The 19,008-nt window shown below is 38.4% G+C and overlaps 1 protein-coding gene across 1 annotated transcript in view; it reads left to right on the top strand.

The window, feature by feature from the left end:
• The window catches only part of LOC118816403 (E3 ubiquitin-protein ligase HECW1), an 81,782-nt gene that overhangs the window by 48,825 nt on the left and 13,949 nt on the right, over window positions 1–19,008 (top strand). Inside the window, exons 10-18 of the mRNA XM_036582865.1 lie at window positions 3,756–3,906; window positions 7,416–7,525; window positions 8,038–8,159; window positions 10,753–10,938; window positions 11,823–11,957; window positions 12,144–12,249; window positions 15,086–15,182; window positions 15,850–15,933; window positions 17,568–17,674. Of these exons, the coding sequence (XP_036438758.1) occupies window positions 3,756–3,906; window positions 7,416–7,525; window positions 8,038–8,159; window positions 10,753–10,938; window positions 11,823–11,957; window positions 12,144–12,249; window positions 15,086–15,182; window positions 15,850–15,933; window positions 17,568–17,674 (1,098 nt within the window). The remainder of the gene's footprint in view (window positions 1–3,755; window positions 3,907–7,415; window positions 7,526–8,037; window positions 8,160–10,752; window positions 10,939–11,822; window positions 11,958–12,143; window positions 12,250–15,085; window positions 15,183–15,849; window positions 15,934–17,567; window positions 17,675–19,008) is intronic.

Genomic DNA, 19,008 nt, shown 5'->3' with positions numbered 1-19,008 from the left:
TCTTTTTTCTTTCTAGCATTTCTGAGCTGTAAGGTTTTATTTTGACAGACATGACACGATGAACAAAAGAACACAAACCAAAATAATGATAATAACAATAACGTATTAGTCACAATGTGATACACATGTCCAAAAGTATCCAGACACCTCTTCTAATCAGTGAATTCAACCACTTTAAGGTGCACCCACTGCTGAACCATGTGTTCAGCTGCACATACACAGCTTGTATTATCTCCCTAGAAGAACATTGCCAACAGAATAAGACATCTGGAGCAGCTGCAAATGAGCCTAAGGTCACCATGCCCATATTAACACCCTTAATTTCACAAGAAATGAGCCAGTGTCTACAAACTGTAGTATACTTTGTTTCACACAATTCAGTTGTAATTCTGCCCTGTCATTTGCTTTACTGTTTTCCGTCCTCAGCCCATATGCTGAATTGTTTGTCCCTGACACAACAGATTGCATTTCTTCTGCTGTATTTTAGACTCACACTGCTTATTTTGAAATCTGACAGCGCACCACACGGTTTGGGCTTAAAAGCTAACTTAACACTGGCAAGCTAAAGAGACCCAGCTCCCCGCGTGCTTTGGATTACAATCAGAAAGAGAGAGAGGGAGAGGAATGGAGAAAGTGAGAGATGATTAATATGGAACAGAAAAATGCAGGATACAAAGCAACAAAGAGCAGGTGTGGGAAAGAGTTGAAGCTTAGGCAGCGCTTCAGAGCTGCAGCTCTTTCATTGTTCTGAGCTAAGAGTTGAGATTCAGTATTAGCATAACCAACAAAGTTGTTCAGAGTTTGCTTTGGAGTGAGATACAATAAAGTGATACAAACAGTAAGGTAAATTAATAAGCAGGGGTAAATGGTAAATGGGAAGCAGCTTGGGGGGGGGTGGGGGGAGACAGACGAAGAGAATGGAACAGACAGAATACGGTTGGTGGGGGGCCCTTGGGGGCACCCTGGCTCTCCCTTTCTTCTGCACAACAAAGCAATATTACCTACTTATTATAAATGCAATAGACTATTGTATTTTTGGTACAAAGAGGTTGAATGGGTATATGTGTATATGTGTATACATACATTTACCTTTTTATTATTATTATTATTATTATTATTATTATTATTATTATTATTATAATACCCTTTTTGTTTGGCTTGTCTCGCTTTATTTGTTTGCCTTATGTACTGTCTGCCTTATTTGTCGGTCTCTTGTACTATCTATTTGTTGTTAATAAAAAAGGAAAAAAAACAGACAAAAAAAGGTAAATGAATAAAAAACGGCTAGAATAAACACTGCTAACTCTACTAGCAAAATAAAAAACAATACAACATAAGACAGAAGACATTATTTGTCCAAGCGTTTGTCCATCCAACATTTCTTCTTAATTGAAGGACAATAAGACCAAGAATGGCCATAAAACATATTAAAAGCATAACAGTGTTACAGTTAAGATGCAATGGGTGCTACCAGGAAACTGAGGGGTTTATCTTTCAGTGTTTCATGAGCTTGTAAACACATTACATTTGAGGTCAGTCATTAGCCCCGGTTCAGAGTCCTTTGCTATGCTGTCACACACACAGCCTGGACTGTCCCCAAAGATGGATGAAATGGTCTGTTGCAAGCCTAACCAAATTTAACCAACCACTAAAGCCACATTGTATTGGTGAGGCAGGTGGGTGGGGAGTTGTCAGTGTGGTCAGTGGAATTTTCCCTATATGGCACAGCTCAGTGATTTATGAGCACATGACAGGTAGTTCTAGTTCCTGAATTTATTTCTGTTTCGTGACGTGTATAAAGTGCTGACTGTGGATCAGATTTGTAGCATAATGTCTGCATGCTCAGCATGAAGTGTGGTTTGGGAATACTGTTCTAAGTACAGCTACAGTTACTGACTCTCGAGCCACGCTCTTCAAACACTCTCATAAACAGCTGACAGTGTGATGAAGTGTTTGGCTGCTTCACCAGATAAATCAGCCTGCACACGCTTTCCTCTGTGCTCCACTGTGTCACAGAATACGCTGCGCATCTCTTTATTTATGACCCTGCTACTGCAGAAAGTGCAGAACTCTGTTGTATATTTTTACAAACTTGTTGATTTTTATGAACAAAGGGCCTAGACTTAAAGGTGCAGTGTGTAAGATTTAGTGGCATCTAGTGGTGGCATTACAGATTGCAACCAACTGAATACCCCTCCCTCACCCCTCCCTTTCCAAGCGTGTATTAGAAGGTGCAGTGGCCGTGAATGCGGATTCACCCTCCCTTGCTTTTTCTTGTGCTAAATAATTTGTATGATCCTCCATTTGTCAAAATTTGGATTCTCAAACTTCACATGACACAAAATGGTTAACCAGCACCAGCAGCAACCACTGATTATTCACCGGTGCTTTAGTGCCACCAAATTCAAGATGCCGCTAGAGGCCCGTGTTTGGTTTGACCATTCTGGGCTACTGTAGAAACATATTGGCACAACATGGTGCGGCCCCTGTTGTAAGAGGACCTGCTCCCTATGTAGATATGAAGTGCTTGTTCTAGATGAATGAAAACACATGGATTCGTAGTTAGATGCGTAGTTACATGCAAATGAAAATAGGGCTTTGTGTACTATATTCCGTTTCTGCTAATACATTCCGCTACATCTCACACGCTGCACCATTAAAGCAGAATTCCGCTGATTTTTCTAAATGTCTGCATAATTAAATGGCTAAGAGTAAAACAGACTCATTCAGAGTGGTTTGATGTGAAAGTTTAATGCCTCTTATCTACCTTTCTGAAAGCTTTTACAGGAAATGGCGCCTGATGTCTGAGCCATTGTTTTACTATAGTTCTGAGATTCTGAGCTTTTGATCATTTTTTTTTAAATAAACTTGTGGGCAAAGAGGTACATGAAGGATACTGTAAGACAAAATAAAACACAATAATAAAAAAAACTTATTTCAGATTTACTACTGTTTTACCATTATCAGCATTACATATAAAACTGAAAAGACACATGTAGCTCATTTTGGATAGCGAATATAATGGCTATATTTGTGTTGTAGGCATCACAACCTCTGGTTCCTATCACCACCACTGTGAGTTTCTCATTAGGTTTTTGGAGGGCTAGCCCAAATAATTCATATACTCAAGTATTAGTTTCTAAGCTGGTATTTACTTCACTCTTCAGTGTAAGTAAGCATTGTCCTTTTTAAGCAACAAAGACTGTAGTCTAAACTACAATACATTTCATCAGCAGAGGCCTTTAAAAAGAATAGTTCATATGGAAAATGTGAAAAATAACTCATTTATAGCTGGTTAGTTAAATGCATAATAAAGTCATGCCAGGAATCTGTTACCTCAACTCAGAGCACAGCAAACTGCTCCACTTTCCTTGTTTCTGTTGAAGCTAAAAGAGCAAAATATGCTTCAGAAAGAAATCATCATCACTTTAAAAGAGGTTGGTACACCACAAATGCATGACAGTTCAATGCATCACCTCAAATAAGTATGTATACATGTTCAAACTTTTTAAACACCAAATGCCTAGTTTTAATCACTGACTTTTGTTTTCAGGAAAGACTATTGGGAGACCCTTGCAAGAGACTGAGGGACATATAAGTGATACAGTTTTAAACTTTTGAACTGTTTTGAATGTGAACTCGCTGTGTCTGACTCTACTGTCTGTCTGTCTGTCTCTCTCTCTCTCTCTCTCTCTCTCTCTCTCTCTCTCTCTCTCTCTCTCTCTCTCTCTCTCTCTCTTTCTTTGTGCACTCAGACTGGGAGGCGAGGATAGACAGTCATGGCCGTGTGTTCTACGTGGACCATGTGAACCGCACCACCACGTGGCAACGGCCCAGCCATGCAGCGAAATGCCCTGGCATGCACAGATCCAGCTCCATCCAGCAGATGGAGCAACTCAACAGAAGGTACTGCATCCTCAACCCTGTGATAAGTTTTACGATGGAAGTGGGGGTGATGTTTTGTGTATATTTGGTTCATGTAGAGATATGAAATATTGCTGTATTATTCACTTAAGTAGTGCAAGATACATCTTAAAAGATGAAAGGTTATTTATGTCAAAATTGCATAATACATTTAGCAAAGATTTGCAGAAGTGTACTTGCATGTCAATTAAATTAAAAGGTGAAATGTATTAGATTTTATGCAGCCTTCATCCCAAGAAAATGTACCCTGCAGCTGTGTGCTGTACTGTTAGGAAATAATTAAGTAGACCAAAACTCAGCATGTTTCTAAGAAGAGGCCATTATTTTACAGGTTATGGTGCCATCTAGGGGACGTAGGTATAGTTGCATGTATCCATTGCGTGATCTGGTAATCTGTTTATCTGAAAGCATAGCTTGCTATAATGTCTGTCTAATAGCAAATTCTATCTATAAGCCATTTCTGCAGTGCTCCAAGCAAAATTGCTTACCACTAAAATCTCACAGAGTAACTGATTAGAGGAAAAGATATTAGAGAACATGATGAAAGGCTTTTAACCATATTTGCCTCTCAGTGCTGGTCCCTCAGAGAATGCGATACAAGGTCCAGCTTTGAAATGGAAGAGCTTATATAGAATGGTTTGGAACCCAGGTGCAGAACTTCTGCTACATGTTTTTGTGACCTGATATGTTTATGTATCTGAAAGAGAACACAGAATTGTTGTTCTTGGCTGAGATTTATAGATGCTACATGCCGCTGTAGGCTTGTCAGCAGGAGGTGTGAGTCAAGTATGAGCAGAGAAACAGCAACCACCTCAAATTACTGTTTTTGTTGTAGAATATAACCCAAGTTGTCATTTAAAGGCAGCTGAGAGATTTGGCATTGCAGTATATGTTTGAACTCGCTAGAAATACAAGACACAATATTGCATAATAGAAGAATGTATTGAAAGTTTTTGTAGTTTGGGTAGTTTTTGTTGTTGAGGAACTGAATGAATAAATAAATAAATAAATAAATGAATAACTAGGAATGGGTCAGTTAAGCCTGTATTTAATCGCTTGCAATAGCTCATTTTAAAGATTAGTAGTTTTAAAGGGTCCATATCATACATTACTTTGTATTTTAATTTTTTTTCCTGAGGTCCATATGCAGGTTTTATGTACCAAAAACAGTCATGTTTTATTTTTGCATGACCCTTTTTCAACCTCTTTTTGTCCCTTACATTTAAACAGGCTTTTTTTATTTGGATTGAAACACTCTTTATAACTTCAGGGTGAATGGGCGGGGCTAAACTGCTGTGGGCTGAATAGGCCGATATATGTAAATGTGATGAATTATGTGACATCACAAAAACAGTGAATTTAAAATAGGCTGTTTTGCAGCTTAGTGTTTATACATGGAACAAATGGACTGAGGAGTGAATGGCATGTTTTGAAACTTTAAAAATATTTACATACTACATCAAATTCTTTGATTTGAAACAATGAAGAAATAGGCCCTGTAAAGAATAAACTGAAACATTATTAACTATAAGTAAGTAAGTAGGTAATAAGTAATAAGAAAATATAATAAGATTAAATTCCATGTAATTTTGGACCCCTTCTATTGGTGTGTTTGTCATGAAATTTTAACATAACCTGAACGGCAGCTTATACTTTAAATCATGTAGAAAATCAAAAACTACAAAAGTAAAGATGAAGTTTTGAATTATTCTCTTTTGCATGATGGAGGAGTGTCTTCTGTTGATGAATGTGTGTATTTGAGTCATAGAAGTGTGGTGTATGAGTAGACAGAGATGTGTATTAAGTTCCTCCATTGTCCTCTGGTGGCCCTGAACACTCAAACAGAGTTTCTGCCCCAGTGCCCTCTGTGTCATTGGTTCCATGCAAAACATTCCTGTTTGTTTTGTTCCTCATGCACTAGTTGCTGTTTTTATTGTTGCTCTTTGTACGACACTGGCTGACCACACTGTAATTACAGGAGACATTACACAGGACCTCTTCTGTTCTGTAAATGGGATAAAAATGGTTCTTTCAAATTGTTGTAGGAGAACTGTCTGTCAAACACATGCAAAGTGAAGCAGTATGTAGCATGTGTGAAACATGACAGTACATGTGTTACGTTCAAAACCTGTGCACCAGTGTATTTGTGCCCTATCCAAATATGCAATTTTACACATTTATTTTTGTTAGATTTTTTTTTATCCTGTTGCTTCTTAAAGGGGAATTCCACCATATTTTCTAAATTATATGCATAATTGAATGGTTAAGATGTAAACAAAGTCAATCAGAGTGGTTTGATTTGAAATGAAATGAGTCAGAATTGTTCACAGTGGCACTGATAGGAACCTGAGACCCCATTTACAACTGGTCACTTCAGGATCATATCTGGATAAGGCCGAGCCACATAAAAATGCAATTGTAAACGCACCCAAAGACACATTTAAAACAGATACAAATCCGATCCCTCACACCACTTCAGGAGGTGGTCTGAGACACATTTGAGCCACATGCTATAGCAGTGTAAACGCCTCTTTCTGTCCAAGACACATTGGAAACGAAATGCTTAATAACAATATGGTCAGATACTACTGTGCAAAACATGCTACACTTAACTACATAAATGATTGGTTACTGGTTGCCGCCTAATGAGTGAATTTGCATATTTCATCCCACACAGCAGTCAAATTTTAGTCTGACTAACTGGAGAAGCATATGACTACCAAGTGTAAATCCATGTGGTTAAAATCTTATGAAGATACAATCCAGTCACTTGAACTGGCCAGGTATACACGAGGTCAGACGTATGAAGCAGTTAATACCTCTAAAAGCTCCATTGCAGAAAGATATTACATTAAATGGTTATGAGTACACTGTCTGATGTCTGAGCTGATTTTTCTCTAAAACAGCTAGATTTGGGGACTGGACCAAATGAAATAGCAATATAGACAGACAGCACTGTGCCAAACAGGAAGAGGCTGACCAGATAAACAGTTGGTAATTGGTGGCCACATAACAAGTAGATTTGCAATCAAATTTCAGTCTGACTAACTGGAGATGAATTTGACTAAGAAGTGTAAATGCATGTGGCTAAAATCTTATCAGGATACAATCCAGATCCTTGTCACATGATATGACCAGATGTAAACAGTTTCTCTACAATGTACTATTTCACATCAAACCACTCTGAATGACTTTGTTTACATCTCAATTATGCTGAAAGTTCCAAAAATCAATGTACTTTCTCTTTAAGTAGTTAAAAATGTTACATAAAAAAAGACCTCATAGTTTTTCATAGCCTTTTCAAATCTATCATGAATGTTTTATGAATGCATATTAACATATATATCTGTTCCAACTTGTTTATAAGCCTTAGAAATAAATTGTAATATTTAGTGTGTGTCTAAATATTGTAGGTCATGTATCTTGATGTTATGATTTTGGCATATCACCCACCCTCACTGTCAGCCTTCCTATTTTTCTTGGCTGGTCAGGTATCAGAACGTCCAGAGGACCATAGCCACCGATGAAGACTCCGGTGGACGAAGGCTGGAGGGCAGCGGCAGCACAGAGACAGAGAGTGACCTCCCGCCGCAGCCAACTGGTACTGTACCCTCATCACCAGACAACTTCCCACTGTGCCGAGATTATGCTGCTTGGTTTTAGGCCAGCAGTGATGTCCTCAGTGGATTTAGCAAGCTGGCTAGAGATTATGTCTCATGCTTTTTTGATTTGGAGTTTGATGTTGAAAAGGCTGTTCTTTTAAGGCCTTAAATAACATATCAAGAAGCCAGAAACAGTAATGCACCTTTTCCCTTTGCTTCATGTAAGCCTCAATATGACAGTAGCTCTTTTAAATTCATTTCAGAGCGTTTATATTATTTTATGCTGGCAACTTTCATTTGTACAAAAGAAACAAATGTTCCTGACACATTTTCCTTTAGACGTCCTAGTTTAGGTTGTTTCTAGGTCTACTTTTGCATATTTTATACAGTACATAGTTAGGATATAAAAATAACCGTAGTACTTCTTTTGGTCTACATGCTCATGGGTCTGTACATGATCTGTGGTTGATTTAGGCCTGTCTTGTAATGCAATTGTGTTTTTTTTTTTCAGATTTGAGGAGAGAAGGCTCTTCCTCTCCATTGAGCAGTCAGAAGGTCACCCTGCTGCTGCAATGTCCAGCGGTCAAATTTGTCACTCACCCTGAATTCTTCACCGTCCTCCACGCCAACTATGTAAGTAGTAGGACAGTATGTGAAATGTGGTCTTATAGTTTGTTCTGTATTCTCTTCTGGGTTAAAGTCATGAACATAGGAGCATCATCAGTTCATGAGTATAAAATGTATTTTGGACAGTTGAGGTTTATCAGTATAAGTCATCACTGATGGCACCAGTAAATGATCTTTAGGATGATGCTGATTGATTATCTATTTATAGAGTTCTTTCTCTATTGATTGGTTGAGCTTTCTCCTGAAGTAACAGTCAGAGAGAGGGTGGACATTGACTGTCGACAGAGAGATGGATTGAGATAAAGTACTACAACATATAAGTGGATCTCTGGGTGTGTGCAGGCATGCATGCTTGTATTCGTACATAACCAGGATTCAAATGTCCTGATTTTTTAGAAGAAACAAACAAATGTAAGGATAATCTGCAACGCAACACCAACAAATGGTTCTGACTTTTTAAAGACCTCTTGGTAACACTTTACTGTAGAGTATTACTCATAAGACTACATGACATCTACATAAGCTTGTCATGACAACTGGCTTAAGCCCATAGAAATGTTTATAAAGCTTATTCCAATAGCTCCATTCCATTTGCTATGAAGGTTACATTTATACTTATATTATATTTATACTTATTATATATTTACTGATCAAAGTTCACTAAAATAGCCCTCATGACAGATGACGCCTATTGGATTATGCATTTATGGAGGGTTATGTCAGTTGTGAAGTTTATGTAGGTGTCGTGTAGCCTAATGAACAGTACCCTACAGTGAAGTCTTGCTGAACGTTTTTACCAAAGCTACATATTTGGTCTTGAAACTGAAAGAGTAAAATCTTTTTTTTTTTTGGTTACTGAGGTTAAGATGGGGATTATGATTTGGGTAAGAATTGAAACCTTCTGTAGGTACTTACAGATATAAAATACACTGCTGTTCAAATGTTTTAAATTACTTGTCCTATTATTAAATTGTTATTTTATTCAACAACTGTTAGTTTATTCAGTACAGTTTAGAATGCAGTACTAGAATATAGACACCACAATGTATTTTAAGAAATTTTATTTTTTATATTTTTGTAAATACCAAGATAAATAATATACTGTAATTATGTATTTATGGTCCTTTCCTGATTACTTATCTGCCTCACGATTTGATCACCGCTTTTCTATTCTGAGGCATTCTGCATGTTATTTTTATTATAGATTCATTCTTGATGCAGTACAATTTTATCAGTTATTATGGGATCATCTACAGCTCTGTTCATCATTCTGAACACATCTAACATTTTCTTTATATTTTAAGCTTTTACAGCTATACAGCTTTAACATTTGTAGAGAACCAGCAACGTAATAGAATCATTTTATACTGCATCTTCAACAATTTGTTTTATATTAATGAAAATAGTGATTCCTAGTGTACATATGGATACATATGCGTAATACAAATGGGACATATTATTTTTACATACGGTAGGCACGTATATATAATACATATGGGACATATTGTTATTACATATAGGTACGTATAAGGACATGTTGTTATTGCATATAATTAGTTACAAACAAAAGCACTTACGCAAGTTGTTAAATCATTGATCTGTGCAGTAAGTGTGTTTTTGCTTTGGAAAAAAAAAACAATAAAACATAAATGCAATACAACTTTATTGGTGCAGTAAAAAGAAACAAGAATGTCTTGTTTTTAAAAAGTAGTTCATATGTTGGAACATATTTTCAGAACAGCACGTTTGATTCCCTCAACCATCACACTAATTTGTTACATTCCATCACTGGCACATTTAAGACAGTAAAGAATTGATTGAGCCAAACCAAGTATTAAATAATAACTATGAATAATACTAGACTACCCTAAGGAGAGGTTTGGAAAAGATTAAATGAAAACTCCAACAAATGTAACACCACAAATTATTCTATTAATGTTAAAGGTATTTTTTCTACTATTGCTGTTATTCTGGGCAAATAAATGCATACTGCTCAGATAAATAGCTTTTATACCTGCACAATACTGTATGCTGTAGATAGTACTTATAAGACACAGATATGACCTCATATCCTGATTATTCCACAAGAACCAGAGTGTGTGTGCTGAAGCAGTGTATTTTTGTGGGTGTGTCACAACCACACTCAACAGACCGTTATCACATGGCTGTATTATCATTGATGATCGCTGTGCTTAATTGTCTATGTCTATTAGTGTGTGTGTGTGTGTATGTATGCAGCTATTTGTTCTCATGAATAAAGGCGTGGATTGTTTTTTAGGATTACGTAAGTGCAGAGGTCTCAGCATGTGCCTTCTGAACATGGTGTGATAACCTTCTATCAGCAGATGCCAACAAGAGATTTCTTTGTTACTGTCAGTGCGACTATTTATTGACACACTGTCTCATGGCTTAAGGGTCTCCAAAAACCCATCAGGCCATTAAACCACACACTGCCTCTGTGTTTACTGTGGTGTCATTACACACACTCCCTACATAAAACACAACCTCACATTATGTGGTCTACACTTACTATGCTACATACAGGAATAACATATTGAAGACATATTCACCTTCATTGTTGTTTGTGTCTTATTTGCAGGGGGCATACCGTATGTTTACCAACAGCACCTGCCTAAAGCACATGATTCTGAAAATCCGACGAGACGCGCGCAACTTTGAGCGATACCAGCATAACCGCGACCTCGTCACTTTCCTCAATAAGTTTGCGGACACTCAGCTGGAGCTACCCCGGGGCTGGGAGATCAAAACAGATCCACAGGGAAAGGTGGAAACTTCCATACAGTTACAGAACTCGTCCAAAATCATAAAACATAGATATACTTACAAAATTGACCATTTGCAAAATTTTGAAAAAGGCCCATCTCTCTCAGTTATTGTTACTATGTTTGTCAGACGTTCAGTACAGGCTACATGGTAGCATCCAGAAGTGACAGTAAATTATTTATTAGCATAATTCTGCCTGTTAATAATTTTGAGACAGAGCTGTGAGTGTGGTCCTCCACATGGTTCAACCCAAAACCTTTCTAGCTTCAGAAATGAAATAAAAAAAGCCTCACCACACTCCAGATGATCAGGATAGTGTTTTAGGAATAATATGATCCTCAGTAACACCTTTCAGCCATTTCTTAGTAGAATAATTCTGACTAATTTATTGACACCGCTGTTCTCACTGCTGGTTTGTTGTGATTGCCTGAGATATGTATCAGTCATATTTTTCCAATTGAAAAGCATTCACAAGCAATGCACCGATATATAATTTCTGGCTTGAAAACAATAATAGTTTAATGATAGTTAAAACTTTATTGATACCAATAATCAATTATTTAAATTTCATGCTCAACACAAGACAGGTTAAAGCTCTAAAGATAGATCTTTCATTAATTTTACAAAGCAGTAGTGTCATCCACTAATCTATCCATTAGTGGTTATAATTCCAATATCAGACTGATGATGATAATTGCCCCATTTATGTGCACATAAAATATTGTCTGCCTATATATTGTGCACAGTCCTACCCCTATGAATGGGCAAACAAACCTCACACTGACTGGACTCACTACTTTTGGCTTGGAGTACATGACAGTATGACTTCCAATCATATTTTCATATTTTCATGGTTTCATTTTTGTGGTCTTTTCTCTTTTCTAGTCATTCTTTGTGGACCACAACAGTCGTGCCACCACCTTTATCGATCCCAGAATTCCCTTTCAGAATGGGCGGCTGCCCAACCACCTCACACACAGGCAACATCTACAGAGACTGCGCAGCTACAGTGCTGGAGAGGTGAGTGCGCACACACACACACACACACACTAATAGGCAGACAGAGTGGCTAAGAAGCAGATGCTGAAGTGCACAAACAGACAGGCTATCAGAAAAATGCCAGAGAAAACATGTTTGTGCGAGATGGAAACAGAATGCTCTTTTGTCCTAATGTGTGTTTTTCTGTATATGTGTATGATCGCACAGGCATCAGATGTGTCCCGCAGCAGAGGAGCATCTCTCATGGCCAGGCCTGGGAACAGCCTAGTAGCAGCCATCAGGAGCCAATACCAGCATGACTCAGTGCCCTTAGGTCAGTCTGCACACATAAACACACACACTTCATACATACACCGATCAGGTATAACACTATGACCACCTCCTTGTTTCTACGCTCATTGTCCATTTTATCAGCTCCACTTACTATATAGGTGCACTTTATAGTTCTACAATTACAGACTGTAGTCCATCTGTTTCTCTGAATACTTTGTTAGCCCCCTTTTACCCTGTTCTTCAGTCGTCAGGACCCCCATGGACCCTCACAGAGCAGGTAGTATTTTGGTGGTGGATCATTCTCAGCACTGCAGTAACACTGATGTGGTGGTGTTGTGTTAGTGTGTGTTGCGCTGGTCTGAGTGGATGAGACACAGCAGTGCTGCTGGAGTTTTTAAACACTGTGTCCACTCACTGTCCACTCTATTAGACACTCCTAGCTTGTCAGTCCACCTTGTAGATGTAAAGTCAGAGACGATAGCTCGTCTGCTGCTGCACAGTTTGTGTTGGTCATCCTCTAGTCCTTCATCAGTGGTCACAGTTACACCGAAGTGTAACTAAGGGGTCTAGGCCAACTCCTGAAAGCAGGCAGGTCACATTTTCCTGGCATTCGCCAAACCCAGACTCGTCCATCAGACTGCCAGATAGAAACGTGATTCATCGCTCCACAGAATGCGTTTCCACTGCTCCAGAGTCCAGTGGTGGCATATACATTGTACATATATATGGACAGCAGTGTCCAGTCTTATCTGCAAAGGGCTGGTGTGGCTGCAAGTTTTTATTCCAACAAAGCAGGAGCTCACATGATCAGTTCTTAGAAGTCTGACCAATTGATTGAGCAAGTAGAATCAGGTGTGCTGTGCATGTTTGGAATGAAAACCTGCAGCCACACCAGCCCTTTGCGGATAAGACTGGACACCCCTGACATATAACTATGTCTATGTACACATATATAAATAACATTATATAAAATTAGTGTGCACATAGTGTTTGAGTGATAGTATGCTGTTGTTCATAGGAATATACAAATATTTGACAGATTGGTTCACGAAAAGCTTTTAAAAACACTGTGCAACACATTTGATAATAGACCGAGCCTCATGGAACACTAAACACTGTATTCAGTATAGATTCCTCACTGATGGTCTCATTTAACTCAAGACGAAGCCTAACCTTTGTCTAGAAACCCAGCCCTGCAAACTTTGTGTAAGTGTTATCTGTAGTTAAGGGTTTGTTGATTTGTATTTTAATGCCTTCCTCCAAATATAAAGAAGTTCACAAATATTGAATTCTTTATCAGGTATAATACTAATCACATCTCTCTGGAGCAGCCCTGACCGCTATTGTGAATATGCATCAATATTCTGTCTGGGAGTTGTTGAGTTACCAAAGCAGCAACACATATTTCATTTCTCCCCTGTGCTGCACCATATGAGCCTGTCTTATCTTCTGCCTTTTGAGCAGCAGGCAGTTATCTGGTGCTTCCCATGTAATGGGGGCTGCCAATGCCGGTGCGGAGGAAATGGTTACGAGTCTGTTTTGCTAATGTCTTGCCCCAGGAATCCCTTTAGAGAGAAGAGTGAAATCCTCACTGATGAGGTGCTTTAACTCTAAAGTGCAGAATACCTTTGGAAGGTATTGTTAACTTCAGGCAAAGAGATAGAAGTGAGGAATTTAGCAATTAATTAAATAGTTACATAATGAATCATATTTATTATCCCCTGTTTGAGTCTGCACTTCTTTCTTTTTTCTGTTTGTGTTGATGAAATCTCACACGGCTGTAGAGTAGCAACAGGTTCCATTACAGCATGCAGATAGAAGTTAACATTATAAGATAAAGCTCACAGCTCTTTTGTAGTGTTTGGGTGACACCTCTGAGGCCTTGAGCTAATAGTGTCCTCTTCTGACTCTGTAATGAGTCATGTGATCGAACCAGTAACTTCTGACTGAACAGCAAATAAACACTGCTGCTTTTTACACTGTTATGTGTAGCTACAATACTTTATTTATTTCATTTTCAGTGAAAACATTTTAAGTACAAGTTATTCATTTTTTAGAAGATATTTCTTTTTCTAATTTTTGAGATTGTATACAAAATAATCCACTTGCATAAAAAAGGGGAATGTTAAAGGAAAATAAGTGACAAAACAGAAATATCCAAAACTGAAATTCAAAAAATGATTAAAAGATGAAGAGAAAATGTGAATCAAAACAACTAGACAAAAACCTGGTAAGCCACCAAAATTGTCACCATCAGACAAACAGTACCTAAAGCTTTCATCTCTGAGAGAGAAGAGAAAATCAAGCTCCAATTTTGTTTCAGATCTGAAAAAATCCACAGGTGTTTCTGTCCATCCTTCCACTGTGAGAAGACAACTCAACACTATGAGTCTGGAAGGATGTTTAGATGTCAAGAAGGCATCGCTGAAAAAAGGACATAGGCTGAGATAAAAAAGAACATTTGCAAATCAAATCAAGTCTCAGACCTCAACATCACTAAATGTGCTAGAAATTATTTGAATTGTGAGAGGCAGAAAATGCAACCAATTTCTAAGACTGAACTTCGTGGAGTTGTGGAAAAATATAAAAAAAGAGAGATCTGTGTTACTGTTCAGCATCAATGCATATTTTTAAAAATGTATTCTAATGTTATATGCCGATTCTACAAGAGAAAACACACTCACTGCTGAAATAAATGCTTTTAAAGAATTTGCTTAGGTGCTTGAGACATTCTCACAAATTGATATGCTTCCTGCTTTTTTCCTGATGCTTGAAATGAATAACTTGTACTCAGTGAATGAAAGGTTTTAAGGGAAGATCAAATAAATGAAAGGGAGTCTCTGACTAACTGTTAATTCTCCACTTCTTCGTTTCAGCGTATAATGAAAAAATTGTGGCTTTCCTTCGCCAGCCAAACATCCTGGAAATGTTGCAGGAAAGACAACCTAGTTTGGCCCGTAATCACACACTCAGGTGAGGATGACTACGTCATTATGTTCAGTGAAAACTCATGAAGATCTTGCAGTATGAGAATGCAAATGCACTTTTTTTGCATTCCATCACATACCACATTTAAAAAAAAAAGAAATATTACTCAGAAATATCAACCTCCAGAAACATTTTGAAGAGAAGGACAGCCTATAGATATGTCCTAAATAATGATCATCAAAGTGCTAACCTGTCTGTGAAGATGAAACCCAGGAGGCAGTGAAACAATTTAGTTTGGCAGTTCCTCATTTCCCTCCTATACGGCAGTGCTACACGTCACTGTACTAAATAGAAGTGAATGATGGATGGCTGTTGTGGCTGCCGTACGCAGTGTTGCTCTGTAGCCAGCGATGAAAACTCTAATGAGAACAAAGTTTAGTCAGCAGTTTCTTTTGAACTTTGCGTATACAGTTGCATGAGCATCAAGACAGATCCCTGTCTCACAAATGTTGACATCTGATCTGTGTCTTAAAAGCATTCCTGAATGCTGGCTATTACAGCCCCTGGTCAAAGTGAAGCACATTACCAGTGCACTGAAAATCAATTAACATTCTGTTAACAGACTGGACATTTCACAAGCTATTTAGGACAAAAGATAAAAGCAGTAAGGAATTGAAGTGTTGGAACCTTTTTGTATCTACTGATCTTGCAGGGAGAAGATCCATTACATCAGAACTGAGGGGCCACAAGGTGTGGAGAAGCTGTCTTGCGACGCAGACGTGGTTATGTTGTTAAGGTTTGTTTACTACCTTGACCTGATAAATCCTGAGCACATGGTGAGAGCTCACTCAGTCGTTCATTCAGTGCCAATCCTGTAGCGAAGCTGTGCCATTGTCGTGCCAATTGGATTACTGTTTTTAAAAAAAGGACACTTTGACTTATGCCTCACACACATGGGCCAGCACGCAGCCCCTCATTGAATAACATAATCCACCGAGCATGCTCTGCCAAGGCAGCCGCATCCAACACATCGCCAGACAGCACACACGCGCACACGCGCACACACACGCACGCACACAGAGTGCTCAGGAGCGCACACACACATAAACAAATGCTAGTAGATTGGGAAAGCCTATAGGCTGAGCTGTAACTGCCACCAGCAGACATCAGTGTCAGATGATGTAATATAATTAATATCTGACTACATTTTTGTCTATTTTGTGAAGTGTCCAAAAACCATAGTGACACAAACTAAGGCTGCACAATATTATTGTTGTGTTAGCCATTGCAGTACTGATACTGCAGAAAAGTAATGAAAATGAATGAATATGAAAATGAGCCATTTGGATTCTCACAAACAAGACAAACACTAGGACCCAACTTTAAAAAATAAAATGACTTAAACTTACAAACAGTGATGCCTGGTTGAATAAATAAAAAATAAACATGAATGATTTAATTGATTTAAAATCTCATTACTCTAACACAGTGGGATTTGAAGATAAATTTATAAATAGTGTTTTTTTCCACAACTTTTCTCTTGACTATGTATTTTTAAGCAATATTTATAATGCAAAATATAGTGTTTTTGAAATTTTAGCTCATCGTGGCAATGCATTGACAGCCATCAAGGTTTTTCTTTTTACTTGTGCTACATAATACTTTGTTGTTTTGGTTCAATTCCTTTGTAGTTTACAAGGAAAACATTAAATTAAAGAGATTCAACAAGTAAAAAAAATACAGTCTCATTTTTTTCTAGTTAGAACAAAGTGAAAGCAGTGATAAGTGTTGAGAAACACTTATGTGGACACATTGCAGTGATGACTTTTGGCTAAGAAATGCCAAAAAAATAGGAAACTCCACAAACTGTTTGCTGTACCATACAGAACTATAAGTTATATTTTTCGATGCCACTCATGGACGTGTTTTGTGAGAATGCCCCCTTTTTTTTACCACATGGCATGAGGATCTTGACCAATCACAGTGCCTGATAAAGGTTTCTGTATGTATTTTGATGAAACAAAGTATTTATTTAATCTAAGTAAACTACTGTCGACAAAGTAATGCTGGTTGTTTTTTAATCATGACCCTTTAAAGCTTAATTAAAGCTTCATGATGGCTGCTTATATTGATTTGATGTACAAAAGCCACATAAGACAAGGCTGTGTCTAAAATCTCATACTACCATAATAAATAATTTGTCAAAACAGAACACAACCATCAGTGATGGAGTAGTATATATAGTATGGTAGTATGTGGTTTTGGACGCAGCCTAACTCTTGACTTATTAGCCTCTTTTCAGGTAAAGTGATAATTTTGTAAATTAGATTTTTGAATGAACGAGCCAAAACTAAGCTTAATCTCCAAACAGAATACTGAGCTTGAAAGTTTCTGTGCTCAGATCTCGGTTTCCTCTCTCTCTCTCTGCAGCTTGTTTGAAGAGGAGATCATGTCATACATCCCCACTCACCCTTTCCACCCAAGCCTCAACTTCTCCCCACGGTGCTCTCCTGGATCCTCACCACAGAACTCACCAGGTTTGTGTATAATAATAATAATAAGTTTAACTTATGTAGCACATTTTTCAAACCCAAGGACGCCCCTTACAATTCCAACAATACAAATAAACAGCAAACAAAACACACACACACACACACACAGTCCACTACTGTGTGAAAGTCTGCTGGATCACAGCTCAGTCAAACAAATGTTTCCCAGAACGGGGCCCATTCAGACTCAGCCTCTGCGGTAAAGAATCTCCCTACTGACAGCCTAGTCAAACTACTAGTCCAGTGACAAGTGTCCCGGTTCACAGCCCAGTCAAATTCCACTGAGGCAGTAAAAGGATCCTGGCTTGTGGCCTAGTCAAACTCCACAATTGCAGTGAAAAGTCTTGTGGCCCAGGCCAACTCTGCTACTGTGTGAAAATTTCTAGGCCCAAAGCCCACTACTGTGTTAAAAGTCTCCTGGCTTGCAGCCCAGTCAAACCTGCAATTAAAAGTCTCTCAGCTTGTGGCCCAGTCAAACCTCACTACTTCAGTGACAAGTCCTCCGGCTCATGGCCACGTTAAACTCCACTACTGAGGTGGAAAGTCTCCTGGCTCACAGCCCAGTCAGACTCTGCCACCTGTGTGAAGAGTCTCCTGGCTCAAAGCCCAGTCAGACTCTGCCACCTGTTGTGAAGAGTCTCCTGGCTCAAAGCCTAGTGAAACTGGCCCCTCAGTAAAAATTCTCCCAGCTTGCAGCCCCATCAAACTCCTCTACTGCGATGAAATCCTCCCTGCTCATGGCCCAGTCCAACTCCGCTACTGTGCTGAATGGCTCTTGGCCCATTCAAACTCTGGCCCAGTCTTATTCCGCTACCGGAGTGGAGAATCTCAGCTGGTTCTCAGCTGATGATGGGAAACATCAGGGAAAGTTCAAAACAAAACAAATCACTAATGTTCCACAAACAATACAAAGCAAACAGAATGTGCACAGTTTTGTTACACTGTGTATGTATGGGGGAGTCTTGTGGGCATGTGGGCATGTGATTTTTTTAAATCTGTTTTTAAAAGTTATGAAGTGTAGTTCACTTATGGGACGTATTTAAACATGAAAAAATGTTATACACATTTCTAAACATTGACAAAATTGCATATTTACTGGCTGTGCCTGACAGACACCCCAAATTTAACTACATGATTCTGGCTTACAAACTCTGCAATTTCACATTCTTTCCCCCTATGATTACACACCACTGCAGTCTGTGATGATTGCCAATCAACACTGTAATCATTCTAATCTCAATCATAAAGAGCTATCAACACATCTTCAGCCACCACCCTAACTCATACTCTAATTTTGTCAACTGTTTTCCAAAAATGCTGTA

Source organism: Colossoma macropomum, unplaced genomic scaffold, assembly GCF_904425465.1.
Source record: "Colossoma macropomum unplaced genomic scaffold, Colossoma_macropomum, whole genome shotgun sequence".
Taxonomy (NCBI): domain Eukaryota; kingdom Metazoa; phylum Chordata; class Actinopteri; order Characiformes; family Serrasalmidae; genus Colossoma; species Colossoma macropomum.
The sequence above is the reverse complement of the archived record's forward strand: the minus strand, read 5'-3'. Positions and strand labels throughout refer to the sequence as shown.